At 37.2% G+C, this 23,495-nt stretch overlaps 1 protein-coding gene across 1 annotated transcript in view; it reads left to right on the top strand.

The window, feature by feature from the left end:
• The window catches only part of COPB1 (COPI coat complex subunit beta 1), a 35,877-nt gene extending 12,920 nt beyond the window's left edge, over positions 1-22,957 (top strand). Inside the window, exons 7-22 of the mRNA XM_043580728.1 lie at positions 751-888; positions 3,413-3,532; positions 5,612-5,719; positions 5,809-5,955; positions 7,617-7,762; positions 8,984-9,080; positions 10,156-10,316; positions 11,170-11,290; positions 12,538-12,765; positions 12,922-13,101; positions 16,300-16,444; positions 17,500-17,619; positions 20,078-20,223; positions 20,802-20,891; positions 22,050-22,205; positions 22,894-22,957. Of these exons, the coding sequence (XP_043436663.1) occupies positions 751-888; positions 3,413-3,532; positions 5,612-5,719; positions 5,809-5,955; positions 7,617-7,762; positions 8,984-9,080; positions 10,156-10,316; positions 11,170-11,290; positions 12,538-12,765; positions 12,922-13,101; positions 16,300-16,444; positions 17,500-17,619; positions 20,078-20,223; positions 20,802-20,891; positions 22,050-22,205; positions 22,894-22,953 (2,163 nt within the window). The 3' untranslated portion in view covers positions 22,954-22,957. The remainder of the gene's footprint in view (positions 1-750; positions 889-3,412; positions 3,533-5,611; positions 5,720-5,808; positions 5,956-7,616; positions 7,763-8,983; positions 9,081-10,155; positions 10,317-11,169; positions 11,291-12,537; positions 12,766-12,921; positions 13,102-16,299; positions 16,445-17,499; positions 17,620-20,077; positions 20,224-20,801; positions 20,892-22,049; positions 22,206-22,893) is intronic.
• Positions 22,958-23,495: the final 538 nt, after the last annotated feature.

Below are 23,495 nucleotides of genomic sequence, written 5' to 3'. Positions count from 1 at the left end.
TCTCAAAAATAGCGGTTCTCTGCTATTCAGAGACTTCTTGGTCTAACAGAGTCCAGGTTATAGTAAAAGGGAATAGCTTCTGAGTCTTGCCTGAATGAGAGAGATTTGACTGTACATATTTTAGAAAATCTGACAGAAATATCAACATCAAAAAAAAATATTTGCTTTATAGGTAAAGGTATTAAAATATATTTAGGACAACATAGAAAATTAGTTGTCTCCACAGAATGGAATATAGTTCCCAATAAGAAGTAGCAGTACTTAAAAAGGGGGTTATCTTTCTTGCTTTAAGAACAGATATTTTCCTTTTATTAGCTATTGAGATTGATATCCGTTATGTTTTCCTTTTTGGCATTACATCTGGAATAAAAATTTAGAATCAAATTTAATATCACTTGGCTAATAATTTGTCCTTGATTTTGTTACTCTACATTTTCTATTTCATTTGTGTATAGTACGCATATCTTTTATTATAAACCATTTGAAAACCTTTTGTGAGAGTATTTATGACTGAATGAATAAATGAATGAGTAGCTATAACAATTATCCAAAGTAAAACCTATTTCTTTCTGAAATTACCAGCCACAGTGTCTCATCTCATGTTGGCTGACATCTTCAGATGCCCTTATAAGACTATTCTTAGCTTTCAGATGATAAGAAGTAGCATCCCGTAAGCTGACAACTATAAAAAATCTGTTTGAAAGCAAGTATCCCTGAAGTCCGTTGAAACCTAAATGTTTCCTTCTCCAGGTCTGTCATGCTAATCCATCAGAAAGGGCTCGTTTCATTCGCTGCATCTATAACTTACTACAGTCATCTAGCCCTGCTGTAAAATATGAAGCCGCTGGAACATTAGTGACACTTTCTAGTGCGCCCACTGCAATCAAGGTACTGCTTATTTCTTTTGGTGCCAGTTGGATGATACGTATGCTGTCTTAGCACTATGATTTAGTGGCATTGCAGTTTACTATGTGATTACATGGCACAGAGACAACAATTTATAAATGTTGTGAACTTATTAGATTCCTTACATACTCCAATGTTGTTTTCTTCCTTCCTGCTTTTGTATACATATATATATGTGGGGAGAAAGAGTGACAGAATACTAATATTTCTGGTTTCTGGAGAATGATGAAGATTTTAAGATCACTCTCCATACTTTAATTACCTTAAAACCTAGATCTGGGAAATGAATTTTAGATTCTACATGATGGATCCTAAAAAGAGTGCATATTTTCAATAATGGAGTATTAAGTTTTCTCTTTAATTTACTGTATCAAGACTGCACGATGAACTTCTAATATATTCAGAGAATGAATTGTTCTATAAAGCCAGCTTGTATAAATAGGAGACTTGATTGCTTTAGCTGCCAAGACTTAGAAGAAAAAATTTTCTGGGACACCTGGGTGGCTCAGTCGATTAAACGTCTGACTTCGGCTCAGGTCATGATCTCATGGTTCATGGATTCGAGCCCTGCATCGGGCTCTGTGTTGACAGCTCGGAGCCTGGACCCTGCTTCTGATTCTGTCTCCCTCTCTCTCTCTCTGCCCCTCCCCTGCTTTCACTGTCTCTGTCTCTCAAAAATAAATAAATGTAAACAAAAAAATTAAAAAAAATTTTTTTAACTCTATTTTGAAATAATTTTAGACTTACAGAACAACGAAACAACAAAAGTTGTAAAAGTAGGACAAAGTTCACCCTTCACCAGCTTCCCATAATGTCTGTGTCTTGGATAGCAATTGTATAATTGTCAAAATAAGAAATTCCCATTGGAACAATAATATTGTTAACTAACAATAGTATTGTTAACCAGTTTTCCCCACAAAAATGTCCTTTTTTGGTACCAGGATTCAATCCAGGATCCCACATTACATATAGTTGTCATGTGTTAGTCTCCTCTAATCAGTGACACTTTCTCAAGCCTTTTCTTGTTTTTCATGACCTTGACACTTGAAGAGTAGTGGGGTCACTTTGTAAAATGTCTCTCTCAATTTGAGTTTGATGTTTTCTTATAGTTAGATTGAGGTTATGCGTTTTGGGGAAGAATACTGTGGAAGTGATACACTTTTCTCAGTGTATTAGATCAAGGAGTATGTAATGTTAAAGTATTATTAGTGGTGTTAACCTTGATCAGTCAGTGAAGATGGTGTCTGGCAGATTTCTCCACTGTTGAGTTATGATTTCTTCTTTTGTAATCAGTAAATAACATGAGGGGCTGCTGGGTGGTTCAGTCAGTTGAGTGTCTGACTTCAGCTCAGGTCATGATCTCACAGCTTGTGAGTTTGAGCCCCATGTCCGGCTCTGTGCTGACAACTCAAAGCCTGGAGCCTACTTTGGATTCTCTCTCTCTCTCTCTCTCTCTCTCTCTCTCTCTCTGCCCCTCCCCCTCCCCCACTCACACTGTGTGTGTGTGTGTGTGTGTGTGTGTGTCTGTCTGTCTCTCTCTCTCAAGTAATAAAACATTAAAAAAAAAACCTGTAATCCATAAATAACATGGGAAGATACTTTGAAATATCCTATTTCTGCTCAGACTTAAACCAAATAATTTTAGCATTTCTGTACAGCATTTTTTTTTAATGTTTATTTATTTTGAGAGAGAGCGCATGGAGGAGGGTCAGAGAGAGAGGGAGAGAATCCTAAGCAGGCTCTGCACTGCCAGCACAGAGTCTGATGTGGGACTTCAACCCACGAACCATGAGATCGTGACCTGGGCTGAAATAGGTAGTTGGATGCTTAACCGACTGAGCCACCCAGGCTCCCCTGTACAGCGGTTGTTAATGTGATATTTTAATGGTGGTTTTCTATTTTCCTCATTCTACATTTAATAATTGGAGTTCTGCAAGGAGGAGCTGTACTTTTTCCTCCCTCCCCCTTTCTTTCTCTCTTCATATTAGCATGGCTATTTCATTCTGTATATTGTAGTCATTTTATTGGTCATGTTATTCCAGCTTTGGTCATTGGGAGCTCTTTCAGGTTGTTCCTTTGTCCTCTGCTTTTAATGAGTCAGGGTAATTTTTATGGTCTTAATTTTTCTGTACTGTAATGCAGGTGTGTTAGACTTTGCACCTAAACTAAAAGATACTCAATAGCTATATTTTAGGGAATACTCTGTCTGCTTTTTTCTACCTTTTCCTTAGTTTCGACTCTTAATTTTTTGACTGTTGGTATTTCTACCTATAGCAGCCCCTTTTCATTATTTTAATTTGTGATGCTTCTTAACTTTTTTAAACTTGAAAATGAAATTTGTTAGAATTTAGGAAATAGAGGGACATATTCCTTTGGGGAAAATACATAAAGTTTTAGTACAGTAGTAGTGAATATATTTTGGCTTCTTAGGGGCTTTTTTTCCTTATCTTCAAATTCTGTGTTTAAGATGGGTGTGTGCTTAAAACACGTTTCTTTTCTTATATAGGCTGCTGCTCAGTGCTACATTGATTTAATTATTAAGGAAAGTGACAACAATGTAAAGCTCATAGTTCTGGATCGATTGATAGAATTAAAAGAGCATCCTGCTCATGAACGAGTACTACAGGTAAACATTATCTGGAAGAGAAAAATCCTAGATAAAATCTTTTTCAAGTTGAGATAATACTTAAGCCTTGCTGTCTTGGTTAACATAAATTCTTGAATCACTCCTTGGCCTTTTGGCTAAGATCAAGTGTAGTAACAGAAATTCTTGGAGACTGGGCAGTTTAAATTTTGGTCAACTAAGATGTAACTTTTGAATCACCATAGTCTTTTGGGGTATTGTCTTTGCCATAAAAAATTTTTTTCTAAAATGAATTAATGTTATTTTATATGCTATTTGTACTGCATTGGATATTCTTAGTAATAGAAATACACGCATTTTAATTTGGATATATAATTTACAGTTTGTGAAAAATAATTATTCCAATTGATTGAAAATAAAAGGTAATTGAATTGGGGGCACATGGGTGGCTCAGTTGGCTGAGCATCTGACTCTTGATTTTGGCTCAGGTCATGGTCTCACAACTCGTGGGTTTGAGCCCTGCTTTGGGCTCTGCACTGAAACTGTGAAGCCTGCTTGGGATTCTCTCTCTGCCCTTCCCCTGTGTGTGCGTGCATGTGCTCTCTCTCTGTCAAAATAAATAAACTTAAAAAAAAAAGATAATTGAATTCTATGGAATTATCAACATACCTATTTAATTGTGAGAATAATGATTGTTATAAAAGTAAAGCCCCATGACAGCTAACTCCAATGCTATCCCGGATCAGAGCAACAACAAAAAATTTACAGGACATTTTTGGGACAGTTGGAGAAATGTGCATTATAGACTGTGTATTAGTTAATATCATTGTTCCCAGTGTTAAGTTCTCTGAATTTGATCATTGTACTGTGGTTATGTAAGAGCTTGTCCTTCTTTGGAAATGTACATGACAATGTTTAGGGGTAGAGTTTGATAAAGCATATGCAACAGAATTAACAACTGGTGAATGGGGCTCCTGGGTGGCTGAGTCGGTTAAGCGGCCGACTTTGACTCAGGTCATGATCTCACGGTCCATGAGTTCGAGCCCCACGTCAGGCTCTGTGCTGACAGCTTGGAGCCTGGAGTCTGCTTCCGATTCTGTGTCTCCCTCTCTTTCTGGCCCTCCCCCGTTTGCGCTCTCTTTCAAAAATGAATAAATGTTTAAAAAAATAAAATAAAATAAAATAAACATCAATATTTAAAAAAAAAAAAAACAACTGGTGAATGTAAGTGAAAGTTACACAGGAATAGAGTTTTAGAACTTTTTTATCAGTGAAATTTTTTTAAATAAAGTTTTAAAGAAGTAAAATCATGTGTAAATTAGTTTTGCTATATTTTAAACATGTTTTTAAGTTTATTTGTTTTGAGAGAGAGCGCACGCATGAGCGAATAGGAAGGAGGGGCAGAGCCCCTGACAGCGTGGAGACCGATGCCAAGCTCGGTCTCCTGAATCGTGAGATCAAGATGTGAGCAGAAATCAAGAGTCAGACGCTTAAACCGACTGAGCCCCCCGGGTATCCCTAGTTTTACTATATTTTAAAGTATATTCCTTTAAAACATATCTTCCTGCAGAGCAAAAATAATGTTATCACATTTAATGAAATTATTGATAGTTTCTTAATATTATCCAATGCCAACTCCAAAGTCAGATTTTCCCAGATGTCTCTGAAATGTACTTTTGTTTAGCTTGTCCAATTCTTGACCATATGGCTTACCTGATTATGTCCTTATGTCTCAGTTGGAGCAGTATTTTTTTTTTTCATGACATGGGCTTGTTGAAGAGACCAGACCAATTGTCCTATAAGATGCTCTTCCTTGTGTGGGTTTATTTAATGACTTTCCAGTGGTGTCATTCAGTTTGTTTCTCTGATTCCTATATTTCCTGTTAACTATATGTTTGATCTAAAGCTTGATAAAGAATAAATGTTTGTAGTTTGCATCATATGTGATATTATATACTTCATATTGCATTACATCAGGATACCCCAGATATCTGGTTCTTCTACCACTAGTGATTGTATTATTGATTAAAGAAGTAAGGTGGTGATAGATACCCTATTGTGTGGTTAGGATTTTTTTCTGTTAATATTTGTGTTAATTCTGGAGTTTTTGTTCTTTCTCAGGATCTAGTTATGGACATCCTGAGAGTATTGAGCACACCAGACTTAGAAGTACGCAAGAAAACTCTGCAGTTAGCACTGGATCTTGTTTCTTCTAGGAATGTTGAAGAGGTAAAACAAAACTCTGAAAGAAAGCACTGTTGTAAGCTGTCAGGCCAAACATGGTATAATTCCCACTTAACTTTTATTTGGTTCTCTAGCTGGTTATTGTTCTGAAGAAGGAAGTGATTAAAACAAATAATGTGTCTGAGCATGAAGATACTGACAAATACAGACAACTCCTTGTGAGAACATTGCATTCCTGTTCTGTCCGATTTCCAGATATGGCTGCAAATGTTATTCCTGTGGTATGTAATTCCAGTGACTTTAATTTTGAAATTCTCTAAAAGAATGAAAAGAGTTACATAGCACTTAGACTCTGGAACTGTCTAGTAGATTCACTAAATCTTGTGGTCAGACAGGATCTTGATGTTCACTGTTAAGCTCAGAAGGTTAAGGACTCTGACTTCTTTCTCTTACATCTACATCAAAAACGTAAACAGGGCGCCTGGGTGGCTTAGTCGGTTAAGCGTCCGACTTTGGCTCAGGTCATGATCTCACAGTCTGTGGTTTCGAGCCCTGCATTGGGCTCTGTGCTAATAGCTCAGGGCCTGGAGCCTGCTTCAGATTCTGCATCTCCTCTCTCTGCTCCTCCTCCACTCGCACTCTGTCTCTCTCTCTCTCAAAAGTAAATAAACATTAAAAAAAAAAAAATTTTTTTTTAATTAAAAAAAAATTTTTTTTTTTTTAATAAAAAAAAAAACTAAACAACGGGAGTGCCTGGGTGGCTCAGTCGGTTAAGCGGCTGACTCTTGATTTCAGTTCAGGCCATGATCTCAACGATTCATGAGTTCAAGCCCCCTGTTGAGCTCTGCACTGACAGCGTGGAGCCTGCTTGGGATTCTCTCTTTCTCTCAAAAATAAATAAGTAAACAAACAAACATTTTTTTGTTTTAAGTAAATACAGAAAAACACAGTGATGAATACTTACATGTATTATTATAATTGATGTTTGTTACAATTACCTGTGGCAAAATTATGCTGTGTATATGTGATTCAGTAGGGCAAATAAGTATTTCTCTCAAATAGTTTTATCTCTTTACAAATTGAAGGATTTAGAGGCACCTGGGTGGTTCAGTCAGTTAAGTGTCTGACTTCGGCTCAGGGCATGATCTCAGGGTTCTTGAGTTCGAGCCTCACGTCGGGCTCTGTGCTGACAGCTCAGAGCCTGGAGCCTGTTTTCAAATTCTGTGTCTCCCTCTCTCTCAGCCCCTCCCCTGCTCACACTCTGCCTCTCTCTCTGTCTCTCAAAAATAAAACGTTAAAAAAAAATTTTTTTTAAGTTGAAGGCTTTAGGGGCATCTGGGTGGCTCAGTCAGTTAAGTGGCCAGCTCTTCATTTCAGCTCAGGTCACGATCTCATGGTTCGTGGGTTTTAGCCCCGCGTTGAGCTCCGCACTGACAGTGCGAAATGTGCTTGGGATTCTCTCTCTCCCTCTCTGCCCCTCCCCTGCTCACTCTCTCAAACCAAAAAAACAAAAAAAAACAAAAAAAAAGTTGAAGGATTTAGTTATAGGAAAAATATATATACCTAGAATCTTTGGCTTCTGTCACTGTCAGATAAATGAAGTATGTTATTATAATTTGAAATTGTATTTTTGAACTTCAGATTTCCTCTGAAATGATTTTGCTTTCAGTTACAACTGAGGTGTATCCAATTAATTTATTTTGAGTTGTGTATTTCCAGCTTTTGTTTTATAGTGAGTTTTTTTGTAGTAAACTTGGCTGCACAAAAACCAGAAAAGACATTGTGACTTTGTTTACATAACAGTACTTGTCTCTCAACATTTTGTTACGTGTTTGAAAATCATTAATTATATTTCTTGTGAATTTGTTTACTTCTTAAAACTTAGATAATTTTCTTTCTGAAAATTATATAACTTACCTATTTTTCTTTTTTTTCCTTTCAGTTAATGGAATTTCTCAGTGACAATAATGAAGCAGCAGCCGCTGATGTCTTGGAGTTTGTCCGTGAAGCCATTCAGCGCTTTGATAACCTGAGAATGCTTATTGTTGAGAAGATGCTTGAAGTCTTTCATGCTATTAAATCTGTCAAGTAGGTTTAACATCTGTTTAAATGTAAGGTCAAGCAAGCATTTTACCGTTTCTATCTTTAAAGGGCCATTTGGTAGAAAATACAAGAGAGAAGAAATGAAGCAAAACACTAAAACCAATATAAGTGTCATAGTAAACATCACCTTACCTTACTCTCTGTAAATCTGCAATCTATGGGCAGAATTTGTTTTTGTAGGTATGATTGACCTAGGTTTCTCTATCCGTATTTCCTCTAAAACATGGTGTATCCTAAAGTGGCGAAGGAACATATTTTTAAAGGGTATCACTTTTTGGATATCAGTATTTATATTCCCCATTAGCATTTACTAAAATGAGGGATTGAAAATGCAGCCCAAATCTGACGTCATGCATTCCCTTAAAATAGCTTTTGCTAATGAGAAAGGACTGTTGCATCCAAACTTTGCTTCATTGAAAGCATCTGATAGGTGGAGTGTAATACACTTCCATTATATCTGCCTGGATAGAAAAGAAAGGACCATTGCAAAATTGTTTTTGTTTGTTTTGTTTTTTTGTTTTGCAAAATTGTTTTTATGGTATGACAATGAATTGATATTTGTGGAAGTGAGAAAGATTTGCTTCCTTTGTGAGAAAACAAGTATATCTAAGTTTTGCCTTCAGTGGCCATCATCTCTTAGAGCTTTAGTTTCTAAAATTTTTCTGAATAAATTTAATGAAAATCTTAGGGAAAAGGTGACTGAAGATTCTATTCAGTTTAACATTTTAAATTAGAGAATTGTTGCTTTCCTTCTGTTTTTGGGTTTTTTGTATTACCAATCCTTTGCACTCCTTCCTAATAGTTCTGTTCAGCATCTTGTCTATTCTTTTCAGTGGCTGTAATAAAAAGTGAATTACTTTTTACATCAAAGTAATACAGTTTTTATAGTAGTAAGTGATTAAAATAAAATTTACCTTAACTCTGTCCTTAAGGAGGATAACACCTTTCTGGGAAACATTTTGGTGTTTTATTTTTACTAATGAGTTTACCAGTTTTAGAATATTTGTAATAATAATGGGTGAGAACACTTATTTTCTTTTTAATCCTTGTGATTTCTGGAGAGAATCAAAGAAACTCAGTGCCTTTATTACATTCTTTCTTAAAATTTCATCCATATACCCTTGGAACTGCAGAATCTTGTTGTTTTCCTTGAGCTTAAATTCACAGAGAACAATCTCTGCTTCAAGAACTGTGTTCTTCCCTTAGGATTTACCGAGGAGCATTATGGATCCTGGGAGAATACTGTGGTACCAAGGAAGACATTCAGAGTGTGATGACTGAAGTCCGCAGGTCCCTGGGGGAGGTATGTCTTACTTTAGAAAAAACTACTTAAATGGTGGTATTTACTTCAGTAAATCCGACTTTTGTGTGGTGGTTTGCTTTCTTTCATGTTTTTAGTTAGTAGCGTCAGGGTTAAAGAACATTGAAAAATATGTCTTAATTACCTCTATAATTAAGGCTTAGAGGCTGTGGGAAATTAGGGGCATCCCTCTCCCTTGCATTGAGCTGCATACAGCATTGTCTGTGTTATTTACTGTTTAGGGTAAGGTTTTATTTGAACAAGAGGTTCTATGTTTAAAAAAAAAAAGACTTGTAAAACTCTGTGCTAGCCTTTGTGTTTTGAAAGGAGAATGTAAATATTATAAGAACTGGGCTGACATTAGAATATTTCTGTACTAAAACTGGCAGTGTTTCCTCATCCCACCATATGATAGAATAGGAAGAACAGTGCTTGTCAGGAGACCTTGGTTACAGTTTCGCTTCTGCTGGTAATTAACTCTGGGACCTTGGATCTAAGTTTCTTAACATGACTGGACTTTAGGTTTTTCACTTATGAAGTCAGGGAATTGACAGTTAATGATTGAAGAGCTCTTAAGTTAGATGATTGGATTGGTATTGAGGAATAAATACATAGTAGCCATTTGGTTTTTTAAAAAAGGTAGTTGATGAAGTTACTGTGTACATACAAGTCAGGTTTATTTCATTTTAGCATAGGTGCTGTTAGGGCTAGGATTGCAGGGGAAGGGATAGAGAAGAGGAGTAAGGCTTAGTAAGTATCTACTCTGTCTTAGTCACTGTCCTAAGCATTTTCCTATCAAGTAACTTGTATGAATAGAATTAAGATTTCCATTTAAGAGAGAAACTGAGACTCAAAGTAGTTTAATTAACTTGCCCAGAACCATTCAACAAGTAAGTGGCATTCACTCCAAAGCCCTGTTCTCCTCACTACATTGCCCAGGGAAGGAAAGAAAATTGAATGCAGAGTTGCAAAAATCCCCTCGGGGGAATTGCCTCCTCCATAGAAATGATTGAATATTTAAATACAATTTGCTTGCGGTTGATATTATTACTAAATTGATATTCCAATTGATTTTTAGATCCCAATCGTAGAGTCAGAAATAAAGAAAGAAGCTGGTGAATTAAAACCTGAAGAGGAAATGACTGTGGGGCCAGTTCAGAAGTTGGTAACTGAGATGGGCACCTACGCAACTCAGAGCGCCCTTAGTAGTTCCCGACCCACCAAGAAAGAGGATGAAAGGTAATTCGCAGCACCTGTACCTTACCATCTGTACTGTTTAAGTTATCACTCCTGTGATAGGACAAGTGGTTTTTCTCTGATTAGTTTGCTTTTTTTGACCAAAATGGAAATCTTAGCCATTTAAGATACTTGAGGACATTTAATTTCTTTCTCCCAGGAATTGTGTTAATGGCTTGAATCTCTGCTTCTTAAAACTACTTTCATTGAAATAACTGTTCTGTTTAAAATTAATTTACTCCCATAGAAAATGCAAAGTAGAGGTAACTTTGTGAGTTTCATTGTCTGTATTAGTACTTGGGAAACATATTTTGAAGATTTTCCACTTCTAATTGATGGAATAACAATTTGATGTTTCTGCCTTATTTTGCACTCCCAATTTTATAACGAAGATAAAAATGATGCCTAAAATTTTAACAGTTGTTTACTATATGCTAGGCACTGTGCTAAGTAGTTTGTCTATTAATAACAACTTGTTGAAATGCAGTATATGATTATCCGCGTTTTACAGAAGATACCTCAAATTCCTCTTCTGTTAGAAAAGTTTGTAACTTACCCATAGGGAAACAATAAATAGAAAGCTGGAATTTGAATGTAGCTCATTGGCTCCAGTACATACACTGGTAATCATTTTCTTTTTCCATATTCAGTGGCTCTAGCATCTTTTGAGGATAAGCTGTAAAACCATGTATATTTTCCTTTTTCCATTCTAAAAGCTAAGGAGGAAACTGAGAATCCTTTTCACTGAAGGGTGGCAGTGAGATTGTTAAATAGGCTTATTGGAATCATTTCTGCAAAAACTGTATGCTGCTTAAGAAATGGTGGGTGGGTTTCACTTTTTGTGGTTGCTTTGCAGACCTCCCCTAAGAGGATTCCTTCTGGATGGAGATTTCTTTGTTGCTGCCTCCCTTGCCACAACTCTGACCAAGATTGCCTTGCGCTATGTAGCTTTGGTTCAGGAGAAGAAAAAGCAAAATGTAAGTTTATTTATCCTGCATTTACCTAGCAAATATTGAGTGTCTGCTATATGCACTGAACAGTGAAGGACCTAAAAGGAAATGCTGAAGTTGTTGTCATTAAAAGGCTTATGGGGACACCTGGGTGGCCCAATTGGTTAAGCATCTGACTCTTGATTTCAGCTCAGGTCATGATCTCATGGTGGTGAGATCAAGCCCTGTGTCGGGCTCCATGCTGACCGCGGAGAGCCTGCTTGGGATTTTCTCTCCCCCTCTCTCTCTGCCTGTCTCTCACTTGTGTGTGCGTGCATGCACACTCTCTCAAAATAAATATTTAAAACTATTAAAAATAAAGAGCTTATGGTAATGGGGAAACGGACATAGTAATATAACGTTATTGTAAAATTGACAAAGTAATATGATAATGGTACCTTGTGGAAGAGATGTAAGGGTTTATGAAGCCAGTCGTTTGTTTGCTAGGATCAGTCAAGGCCCAGTGAAGGAAAGACCTCTCTCTCCAGTATTTTCATCTAGTCAGTCACTGTCTATTTTATCCCCGAAGTGTCTCTTAAATGGGTTTTCATTTCTGGAAAATAGTACAGAAAGCCAGGGGGTACTGGTCTAGATTAGAAAGGACTAAAGAGAATAACAGCCAAGTAAGATTGATGAAGCTGATCCTGGATCAAAAAAACAAAAACATTTTGTGACATTAGGAAAATTTATTTGAATATAAGTGTATAGTATATGTATTTTTAGATTGCTCTATTTCTCAGGTGAGATAACGATATTGTGGTTGTGTAGGAAACTGCCTTGATTCTTAAGACGTGTATGCTGAAGTACTTATGGGGTGGAGTACCTTGCTTTCATATGGTTAGTCAAAAAAGGAAGTGTACACATACAGGCAGAATAAGAAAGCAAATGTGGCATAATGTCAGCAACTGGTAAAATGTATCATTCTTTTAACTTTTCTGTAGTTGGAAATTTAAAAAAAAGATAGCACTGGCATGTGAAGGGGTTAGGTAAGGGAAAACAGTTAAAAAGCCATTGCTATTTCAGTTGAAGGTTAATGAAGGTATTAGAGGGTGGCAGTTAAAAAGATAGGAAGGAAAAGGGTGTATCAAATATATGGCGATAAAATCTAAAGCATTTGAAATCTTATTTGAGTGAAGCGAAAATTAGGTTTATTCCTTGGATTGTGAGTTATAATAAAGTGACATTATTGAATTGGAGAACCGTGACAATAATAATCCATTTCTCTACTTTTCTAGTCTTTTGTTGCTGAGGCTATGTTGCTTATGGCCACTATCCTTCATTTGGGAAAATCGTCTCTTCCTAAGAAGCCAATTACAGATGATGATGTAGATCGAATTTCCCTGTGCCTCAAGGTCTTGTCTGAATGTTCACCTTTAATGAATGACATTTTCAATAAGGAATGCAGACAGTCCCTCTCTCACATGTTATCTGCTAAACTAGAAGAAGAGAAATTATCTCAGAAGGTAAGGTGTATATGATTAAGTCATAAAAGCACTTTGTGGTTTTTTATTTTGTTGATTTTTCTGTTCTCCTATGTGAAGGCTGTCCCTATAGGCCTACAGAAAGCTGTCTTCCTTTCTGTATTAAAGAGAGATGTGTGTACTGTTTTCTCAACACAGAAAGAATCTGAAAAGAGAAATGTGACAGTACAGCCTGATGACCCCATTTCCTTTATGCAACTAACTGCTAAGAATGAAATGAACTGCAAGGAAGATCAGTTTCAGCTGAGCTTGCTGGCAGCAATGGGCAACACACAGAGGAAAGAGGCAGCAGATCCCCTGGCATCTAAACTTAACAAGGTAACAAAATGTCAAATACATTGGTAAGTTATTTAAATTAGCCACTTAAGAAAGTAGTAATTGGGCACCTGTGTGGCTCAGTCAGTTAAGCGTCCACTTTGGCTCAGGTCGTGATCTCACAGTTTGTGAGTTCAAGCCCTGTGTCGGGCTCTGTGCTGACAGCTCAGAGCCTGGAGCCTGTTTCAGATTCTGTCTCCTTCTCTCTCTGCCCCTCCCCCACTTGTGCTCTGTCTCTCTGTCTCTCAAAAATAAATGTAAAAAAAAATTTTTTTTTAAATTAGTATTTAAAAAAAAAAGAAAGTAGTAATTAGGAAGTGGCTGCTCCCATATTTTTTTAAACAGGAGTTTATTTGTTTGTTTGTTTGTTGGGGGGGGTGGGGAGGATGCAGAGGGAAGAGGGAAGAGAGAATCTTAAGCAGGCTCTGCACTGCCAGTGCAGAGCCCAATGCAGGGCTTGATCTCAAGACCATGAGATCATGCCCTGAGCATGATCAAGAGTCGGACACTTAAACGACTGAGCCACCCAGGTAGGTACCCCTGGTCTCACTGTTTTTTTTTTTTAAACATTTATTCACTTTTTGAGAGACAGAGACAGAGAGTGAGCAGGGCAGGGGCAGAGAGAGAGAGACACAAAATCCGAAGTAGGCTCCAGGCTCCAAGCTGTCAGCACAGAGCCCAACGCGGGGCTCGAACTCACGAACTCTGAAATCATGACCTGAGACGAAGTCGGATGCCCAACTGACTTAGCCACCCAGGTGCCCCATGGTCTCGCTGTTTTTTAAAAGAAAAATAACTTGTTACACAGCATCAGTTTTTGTCAAGTCACTGTGATCAATAGGTTCACGAAACATGAATTAAACTCAAGATACTGGGACACCTGGGTGGCTCAGTCAATTAAGCATCCAACTTCAGCTCAGGTCATGATCTCACGGTTTGTGTGTTCAAGCCCCACAATGGGCTGTCTGCTGTCAGCACAGAGCCCACTTCAGCTCCTCTGTCTCCTCTCTCTGCCCATCCTCTGCTTGCACGCATGCATGTGCACCCTCTCTCAAAAATAAACAAACTTTAAAAAAAAATAAAATGCTTAAAAAAACCCTCAGATTCCAGTAAAGTATTTTACTCTACAGTAGTACTATAAGTCCAGTAGATGGTTTTATAACTTGTTCCAGTTGTTTGTGGAATCATAGACTAACACATAAGCTGGGAGATCCTAAAAGATTAACTAAAACTTTTAAAGGACAGGGCTCTGGCCTCTACTCTGACACCCTGCCCTCAGTTTCTTCTGTCCCCTGTTACATTATATTTTTGTAATGCTTGTTTATTTTTGAGAGAGAGTGAGCACAAGCTGGGGAGGGACAGAGAGGGAGACAGAGGATCTGAAGCAGGTTCTGCACTGATAGCACAGAGCCCAATGTGGGGCTCAAACTCACAAACCGTGAGATCATGACCTGAGCCAAAGTCAGATGCTTAACCAACTGAGCCACCAGGCACCCTTTGTCCCCTGTTATTTTAAACAGTGTGACCCCACTTTTTTATATTCCTAGTATTTTGAGTACCATATAGGATTTTATTAGGAAAACTATTCTATTCTTAATACATAAATTCACAAATCAATGATCTAGTTCACTCCTTTCATCTATTAGGTAAGAGTAAACAATCTCAAATTGATTGGTCCTAGATATGGTTAGTAGCAGAATTGGAACTACTGAAACACTTTCTCTCCCTTATAATTGGGAATTGACATCAACAATATTAGAGTTTTTAATTGTTTTTAATTAATTTTTTTAAATTGTGATATAATTTCCATAAAATCAAATTTGTCCTCTTAAGTATTCTTTTTTTTTTTTAATATTTATTTTGAGAGAGAGAATGTATGTGCACAAACAGGGGAGAGGCAGAGAGCAAGGGAGAGAGAATCCCAAGCAGGCTCCTCCCTGTCAGCACAGAGCCCAGCGCAGGGCTCAAACCCACCTTGAGATCATGACTGAGCTGCAATCAAGAGTCGGACACTTAACTGGTTGAGCCACCCAGGCACCCCAAGCCCCTTACAGTTCGGTGGCACTGAGTATGTTCACATTATTGTGCAACTGTCACCAGCATCCATCCATCCATCCATCCCCAGAACTTTTTTCATCTTGCAAAGCTGAGACTCTGTGCCCATTGAACAATAACTTCCCATACCCGCCTCCCCTAAGTCTCTGACAACCACCAGTCTGCTTTCTATCACTATGAATGATTGTTCCAGGCACCTCATATTAGGAGAATCATACAGAATTTGCCCTTTTGTGACTGGCTTATTTCACTTAACCTCTTCAGGGTTCATTCATGGTGTAGTATGTGTCAGAATTCTTTTTAAAGGCTGAGTAATACTCCATTGTGAATAATTGTTTATCCATTTATCTGTTGATAGACACTTGGATTACTTCCACCTTTTGACTGTTGGTGAATAATGCTTTTTGAACATGGGTGCACAAATATCTCTTTGAGGCACTACTTTCATTTCTTTTGGATTATACTCAGAGGTGAAATTGCTGGATCATAAGTCCCTTACCAAATGTATGATTGGCAAATATTTTCTCCCATTCTATAGGTTGTCTTTTCACTCTGTTAATAATGTCCTCTGATGCACAAAGGTTTTTCATTGTGACATAATCCAGTTTTAATCTGTTTTTTTTCTTTTGCTGCATGTGTTTTTGGTGACAATATTATGTTTAAAATGCTATACTTGGGTGTTTTTAAAAAATATGGTGGGAGAAGTGTATAAAATTTATCTTTGTGGAATTACAAGCATTTCTTGCTATATAATCTATTTAGTTCCTGAGCTTAGGTAGCAGGGACTACCACATGATCTGGATTTTATTTAGTTCCCAAGTTTTGGAGAGCAACTAGTAAGTTTAGATGCTGAGGGATTTAACTGAAAATGTATCCAAATCTATTCGGTTCCTAAATGGAGATCATGTTTAATGTATTTGCTCATCTTTCTCCTTCCCAGCTGTAAAGTCTAGCACCTGTTATTTCTAATGTCTCTGTTTCAGTTACCCACATCTACATTATAAAATATTTTTATTTTATCTACTTCAAAATGATTTGTCTAAGTACACCTGTTAATTAATTACCTAACAGAGTTAGTCATTTGGCTAGGGATATATTTGGTAATGGTCTTGGTAACTTGATTATCTCTTTATTTTTGTTTGATAGGTCACCCAGTTGACAGGTTTCTCAGATCCTGTATATGCAGAAGCTTATGTCCATGTCAACCAGTATGATATCGTCCTGGATGTACTTGTTGTGAACCAAACCAGTGATACTTTGCAGAACTGCACGTTAGAGTTAGCTACTCTGGGTAAGGACATTTACCATAAAGGAAAGATATTATTACATAGCAAGTCTTTATGACAAATTAATAAGGGAAGTGTACAAGTTTTAGTGTAAGAATTCTCTTGAGTCTTTGTGACATTTTGTATCAAGGCTTATTAGTTTTACATTTAATGTTTAGTCTCCTTCAGCTCCCAATATTTTGAACCTCTGTGACACTGCCTTTCTTAGGTTTATGCTCTTGGTACATCCAGATGGGTTTGTTCAGTAATCTAACAAATATCAGTTTTTCTAGATATTAATAAGAGCTATTAAAGTTATGGATTTACCACATGGTTCACTTAGTTAAATTTTTAATTGCCTTAGAACAGAACTAGGGATTTTCTGAGTCTGTAACTAATACCTACCAAAGTAATATTGTTACAGTTAGCAGCTTGAGATGTCTTTTTCTTCTTAATAACTCTCTCTGACCACTTCTACAGCTGGCTTTGAAGTTGGAAAATACAAATTGTGTACAGGAATAGTGAGTACAGTGCCTTTTAGAAATTTTGTGTGACTGAAGCAAGAGTTAAAGGACTGTAAGATATCAAGGGAAAAGATACTTCTGCCCTGTCTTCCTCAATATAGCTTGATGCCTGTATTAAAAAAAAAAAAAAAAAAAAACTGTTTCTAAGCATTTACAAGTCTTTCTGTGGATTATTTTATCTTTGTTTATAATGGAGTATATTATAATTTAAAACTTAAGATTTTTGAGAAGTTTGTATTCAGTCATTGAGATAAAATGGTATGCCCCAAATAGACACACACACACACACACACACACACACACACGAATTAAATATAGAATTATTCTGAGAAGCCTGTTTTTAAAAATGTGCATATTGATGTGAATAAGATGTTAAATGATTTATTTTTTTCCTCAAAATATTTGAATCCTAACATTTCTCTTGTTCCATATTTTGCTAGAAGCAATTAAGTTGCATACATTTTAAGATTTTATTTTTAGGGAGATGTGTGATTTATGATTTGAGAAATATATATGTGATTTAATAATTTTTTAACCATATCTCAATGTTTTCTCAGGGGATCTGAAACTTGTGGAAAAGCCATCTCCTTTGACTCTTGCTCCTCATGATTTTGCAAATATTAAAGCTAATGTCAAAGTAGCATCAACAGAAAATGGAATAATTTTTGGTAACATAGGTAAGGAATTGTTTTATAGCCTGTGATGTTTGAATATTTTTATTAAAGAATTTCTGTAAAGAGTAGCTGTATGCCATTTCTTGAGGACAGCACCTGAATCTATTCCATTCATTCATTCATTCACCCATTCGTCATTTATGGGGCACCTGCTATTGTAAGCACTGTACTCTGTTCATGGATGTACGGAAATGAACCATAGAGGGTCATTGTCTTCAAGAAACTGCCAAGCAAAAGGAGGAGATAGATAAGTAAATATATAAGTACAGCACAATGTGATTGGTACTAGTTTATATACTATACGCTTTGAGATCATACAGGAAAAATGCTGACTGTACTGAAGGCTTTACAGAGGAAGAGGATATGTTATCAAAGGATAACTTTTGAACTGAGTCTAAAACATTGTATAGGCATTGGTTTCCGGACCACCTAGGGACTAACTTACACAGAGGTATTTAGTCAGTAGCATTCTTTAAAGTAAGTCCTGTGTCAGGGATGGGGCCACCATGGTGAGGACAACAGATCTCTCCTCACGTAGTTTGTGGTAAGGGAGAACAGACAAGTAGAATAGAGAATACAGAGAAAACAGAGAATATGTGTAATACAGAATGGTAAGTGCTACGAGGAAGCTTGTGCTGGGGAAAGTGGGAGTCTGTGCAGACATTTGGTCAGTTTTCTCAAAGTGGTGGGGGGAGTGGGCAGGGAAGGTTAGGTAAGGCATTGTGGAACAACTAAATGCTCAAGTGTCGTTTTGAAAGATTACTAAGTGTTCCACAGATAGGCAAGGATTCAGCTGGAACACATGCAAGTAATTTGACATACTTGGAGTTCAAAGTGGACTGGAGGGTACAGAGGTTAGGAAGGTTAGTAGGAGCTATATTTTGTCATGCTAAGGATTTCAGTTTGTCCTAATGTAAAGGGGAGCCATTAAGGACTTAAAAGTGAGTTATGTAATTAAACAGCACGATAGAAGACTGATTGGAGGAGGCAGGAAGGTTAACTAGCAGACTATTTTAGTAGCACAGGTGAGAGATGACAGAGTCTGAACCAGTGCAGCAGAGGTTGGGATGGAGGGAAGGGCTGAATATTATCAGTATTAAGAAGATAGAATGCCCAGGACACGGACTGATTGAGGAGGAAGGGGCTAGAATAACCCTCAGATTTTTTTATTGCCTTTCTTGTGTTGATATTTATGGCAGTCACCAAAACAAGGAAAACAGGAGAGAAGGACAAATTTGAGAGAAAAAATAAATATGAAGCAAGTTGAGTAATAAAGTTTCTAAATATGTCAAAGCACAGTTTGATAGGAGTCTGAACAGGAGGTCTCAACTAGAGATAAATATTTGTTTGAAAGCCATAGAAATGGAAGAATTCCCCCCCCCCCCCCAACCAGAGAGGGCATGAAGAGGGATTTGAAAACCCGAATCTAAGAGAACAGGAATACTGAAAGCTGGGTCAGCCGAGGAGAATCCTGCAAAGGTATCTGAAATGTGGTCAAGAAGGAGTTAAGGAAAACTCTTCATAAAGAATCTGAAACTTCAAAAGGTCAACTAGCATGAAGTCTAAAAGCAGGGTCTTTTGGATTTGGCGATCAGTGAAGTGAAGTAACATTTTTGGTATGTCTTGCACAGTGGTGGTGGGTTGAAGACTAGGAGATGGAGACATAGACAGTGAGCATAGACTCTTCTGAGTTGGAACCTTGGTTTTGTTAAGAATGAGAGAGGGTAGTAGACTGAAGAGAAGTCAGAGGGGGAGGGAGATCTGTGAGTATGTTTACAGACAAAGGGAAGAAAGTCCATAGAGAATACAAAGGTAAACACACGAGTGAGGGAGGTAATGATTTGGTGGAATGAAGCCCTGGACCAAAGCAGGGATCACAGATGCCCTGATATGTGGGGTAAGGAGGTGAGAATGGATTCAGAGAGAGAGAAACTTGTTTGTAGAAAGGGGGCTAGAAATTGAAGGAACTTTTTCTTGATAACCTCAGTTTTCTCTGAAAGTATGATAGAAATGTCAAGACGGTGGAGAAATGTCAAGAGAAGAGACTCCAATCAGATTTCGACTCTGCTGTGGAAAAAGCAGTCGTAGAAGCAAATAATTGTATCATTAAGCACCATGGCTCCTCAGTATTCATTCAAAACTGTTAGTTAAGCACCTACTTAGGGTAGTTGCCTCCATGAATACTACCTACTTACATATCCACCTGGGGTGCCTAACACACTGCAACTGCTGTGTATTTACCAAGTGAGTTTGAATCCTGGCCCTTCCACTTAATCAACCCTGTGACCTTGAGCAACTTACATGACTTCTCTTTGTTTTTGTTTTCTCATCCATAACATGGAAAATCATAATATTACAACATACGATTGATGGGAGTATTAGTTAATATTTGTAAAACATTCAGATTTACCTTTAGATTGCCTCTGGTGATTCAGGACCTTTTTGTGTGTGTATATTGCAGTTTATGATGTCTCCGGAGCAGCAAGTGACAGAAATTGTGTAGTCCTCAGTGATATTCACATCGACATCATGGACTATATCCAGCCTGCAACTTGCACTGATGCTGAATTCCGTCAGATGTGGGCTGAATTCGAATGGGAAAACAAAGTTAGTCCTTGGGAGATTTCCTTGAACTCCTTATCTTCCTATTTGGCTAGTGTTGAGGGATGGTCTGATAAAATTAGTCCCCCTAAAAAGTGTCAGATATGAGAAGCTGTCTGTCAATAATCTATTCTTGCAAATTAGTCTTCACCAGAAATTATGCAAGTAGGTCAGTAAGTTGCTGTTATAAATTGGTGAGGGAGCAGTTCTATTATTAATCTGATTGATCAAGACATTAAAGACATGTATAAATAATAATTGCATGTATAAATAATAATTTACCATTGAATCCAGTGTCCAAAAGAGGTTTTACAAAGTGGCCTTAATTTTTATTAGAAATATTTTATATGCAGCATGTTGATCTTTTATGAAGTTATCTATGTATGAAAGTTCTGGTGCCAGCTTACAGTTTATTGGATTTTGTAGAGATGTCATTTACTTTTTTTGTTGCCCATCCTCCCCAATAAATACTGAGGAGGTTCTATATGACATCTGAGTGTTTTCTCAACCTGAAGATAAGAAATTCACAACTTTCTCATGGTTAGGATTCTGATCTCCTTGACTTTTTTCCTCCCTCTGTGCAGGTGACAGTTAACACAAATATTGTTGACTTAAATGACTATTTACAGCATATATTAAAATCAACCAACATGAAATGCCTCACTCCAGAGAAGGTAAGATTTAACTGAGAACTTCTTAAATCTGATAAGACAGTAGTATGGCAGATTCCTGGCTTTGTTGTATTTCCTTTAGTGTGTTTTTGTTTCTGTTGAGCATGAGAAAAGCAGTGTCATTCTGGACTAGCTAAGAGATAAGTTATCCCACAGAATGCGTCAGTCTGCTTATCCCTTTCTACCAGAATGCATCAACCTGCTTGTTCCCAGTGCAGTGACCCAGTTGAGAGTCAAGTTAGTTTTCCTTGTCAGTCTTCTCCCTTTCAGCTAAAGGCTCCTTCCAGAATAGGTTGTGGTACTGGATTTAAAAATGTCCATGCTCTCTTTTCTCTTGGCTCTGATTGTGGGTCAGAATATATCTGTTTGAATACAGAATTTTCTACTAAGTTGTATATGTATGAAAAAAGACTAGAAAGAAAAATTAAACTGAGGCTCTATGGAAATTTTCTTTGTAGAATTTCTGCTAATGTTATAATACTAATTTTACCAGTAAAATTCTGCCAAATAGGTTTTAATTCATATATTAGTTTATTTAATAAATAGTCTAGCGGATACACAAACAAATACTGTATGCCCAGTACTTTTTGAGCTGCTGGATATATAGTAATGAACAAAACAAAAATGGTCTCTTCCTTCTTGGAACTTAAGGTCTGGTGCAATCAGGAAACTGTAAGTAAACAGGGAATGTAAAAATACAAACTGGAATAAGTGTTGTGTCTTTGATTGAAGTCATTTTTCCTAAGGCATAATACAGACACGGTAACCTTCACACTTTTTAAAAAAAAAGTTTTTTTTAATGTTTATTTTTTGAGAGAGAGCAAGGGAGGGGCAGAGACAGACAGAGACACAGAATCCGAAGCAGGCTCCAGGCTCTGTGCTGCCAGTAGAGAGCCTGATGTGGGGCTCGAACATATGAACTGTGAGATCATGACCTGGGCCGAAGTTGGACGCTCAACTGACTGAGCCACCCAGGCACCCCAGTAACCTTCACACTTTTTACATATATAGTTCTCTGAGTTTTGACACATTTATGTAGTCATGTAACCATCACTACATGGTAAGTTCTGTGTTGAAAAATGATAATTTACCTATGCTGATGGGTCCTGCTTATGTGTAGTTGTCTAGTGAAGTATTGAATTTATCGCAAATTTCTTTCAGGCTCTTTCTGGTTACTGTGGCTTTATGGCAGCCAACCTCTATGCCCGTTCCATATTTGGAGAAGATGCACTTGCAAATGTCAGCATTGAAAAGCCAATTCAACAGGGACCAGAGGCCCCTGTTACAGGCCACATAAGAATTCGTGCAAAGAGTCAGGTAACAATTGGGGTTTTTTTTTTTTTGAAATCATCTCTAAACTGAATAAAAAGGAAGAATGCATTTCTTCATTATTTCTATATGTAGTATTCTCTATCATACTAGTGTTTTATGTATTAGATGTATGGATGTATGTATGTAATAATAGTATTCTCTGAATAGAAATAAAACTTCTGCTTCATTAAAATGGCCCACTTTTTGGGCCTGTCATTCTGGATTATTTGCCTAAAACAGGTTGGTTCCCGTAGGGTGTTTGTGAAATGGGTTCTCTATAATTTTTGAAATCCAGGCTACAAATCTATTGACTATTTGTAAATCTAGCACTAAAAGTACTTAACAAAGTAAAGTTGAGTTGAGTCTGTTTTGTATATCCTTGGTTTCATTATTACTTTTTAATGTTTTATTTATTTTTGAGAGAGAGTACAAGCCGGGGAGGGGCAGAGAGAGAGAGACAGAAGATCCAAAGCAGGCTGCAGGCTCTAAGCTGTCAGCACAGAGCCCGATGTGGAGCTCAAATTCATGAACTGCAAGATTATGACCTGGGCTAAAGTTGGGTGCTTAATGGACTGAGCCACCCAGGCGCCCCTCATTATTGATGTCTTACTGAATGGGGACTTGGTTAAGATAGAATAACCTACTGATTTTATGTAGTTTTAATAATTATAAACATTTTCATTCTTCTTTACAGGGAATGGCCTTAAGTCTTGGAGATAAAATCAACTTGTCTCAGAAGAAAACTAGTGTATAAGATTTAAAAAAAAAAAAAAAAGCCCTTGCAGTTTTACAGTTAATATTTAGGTATGGGCTTACTGGACTCCCAACATCTTTTGTACTCTTTCATGCTTTATGTTATATAGAATCTGAGTTCATGCTGAATGCATTCCAGCCAATAATTTAATAGCCTTCCCTTAAATCAAGATTGAGTTTAAAATTAAAGTTTGTCTTTTGTCTTAACAGTTCTGAATGCTGTCCTTAAAGTATATAATATTTCTCACATGTACCAAGACCATTTTCACAGTATAATAAACAGATCTATTCCTAAATCTTTTGTTATTTTATAAATAAATCTATAATTACATAACTTTAGTTATGTAGCAATGGATTTCTTTTAGTTATAGTTTATTTTATACTTTTTAATATAGTTTATTTTAGAAATGTTTTATTTATTTTTGAGAGAGAGGGAGAGCGCATGTGCATGAATGGGGGGAGCGGCAGAGAGAGAGGGAGGCAGAGGATCCGAAGCAGGCTCTGCACTGACAGCAGAGAGCTTGATGCAGGGCTTGAACTCAT

This window comes from Prionailurus bengalensis, chromosome D1 (genome assembly GCF_016509475.1).
Source record: "Prionailurus bengalensis isolate Pbe53 chromosome D1, Fcat_Pben_1.1_paternal_pri, whole genome shotgun sequence".
NCBI classification, from domain to species: Eukaryota; Metazoa; Chordata; class Mammalia; order Carnivora; family Felidae; genus Prionailurus; species Prionailurus bengalensis.
The sequence above is the reverse complement of the archived record's forward strand: the minus strand, read 5'-3'. Positions and strand labels throughout refer to the sequence as shown.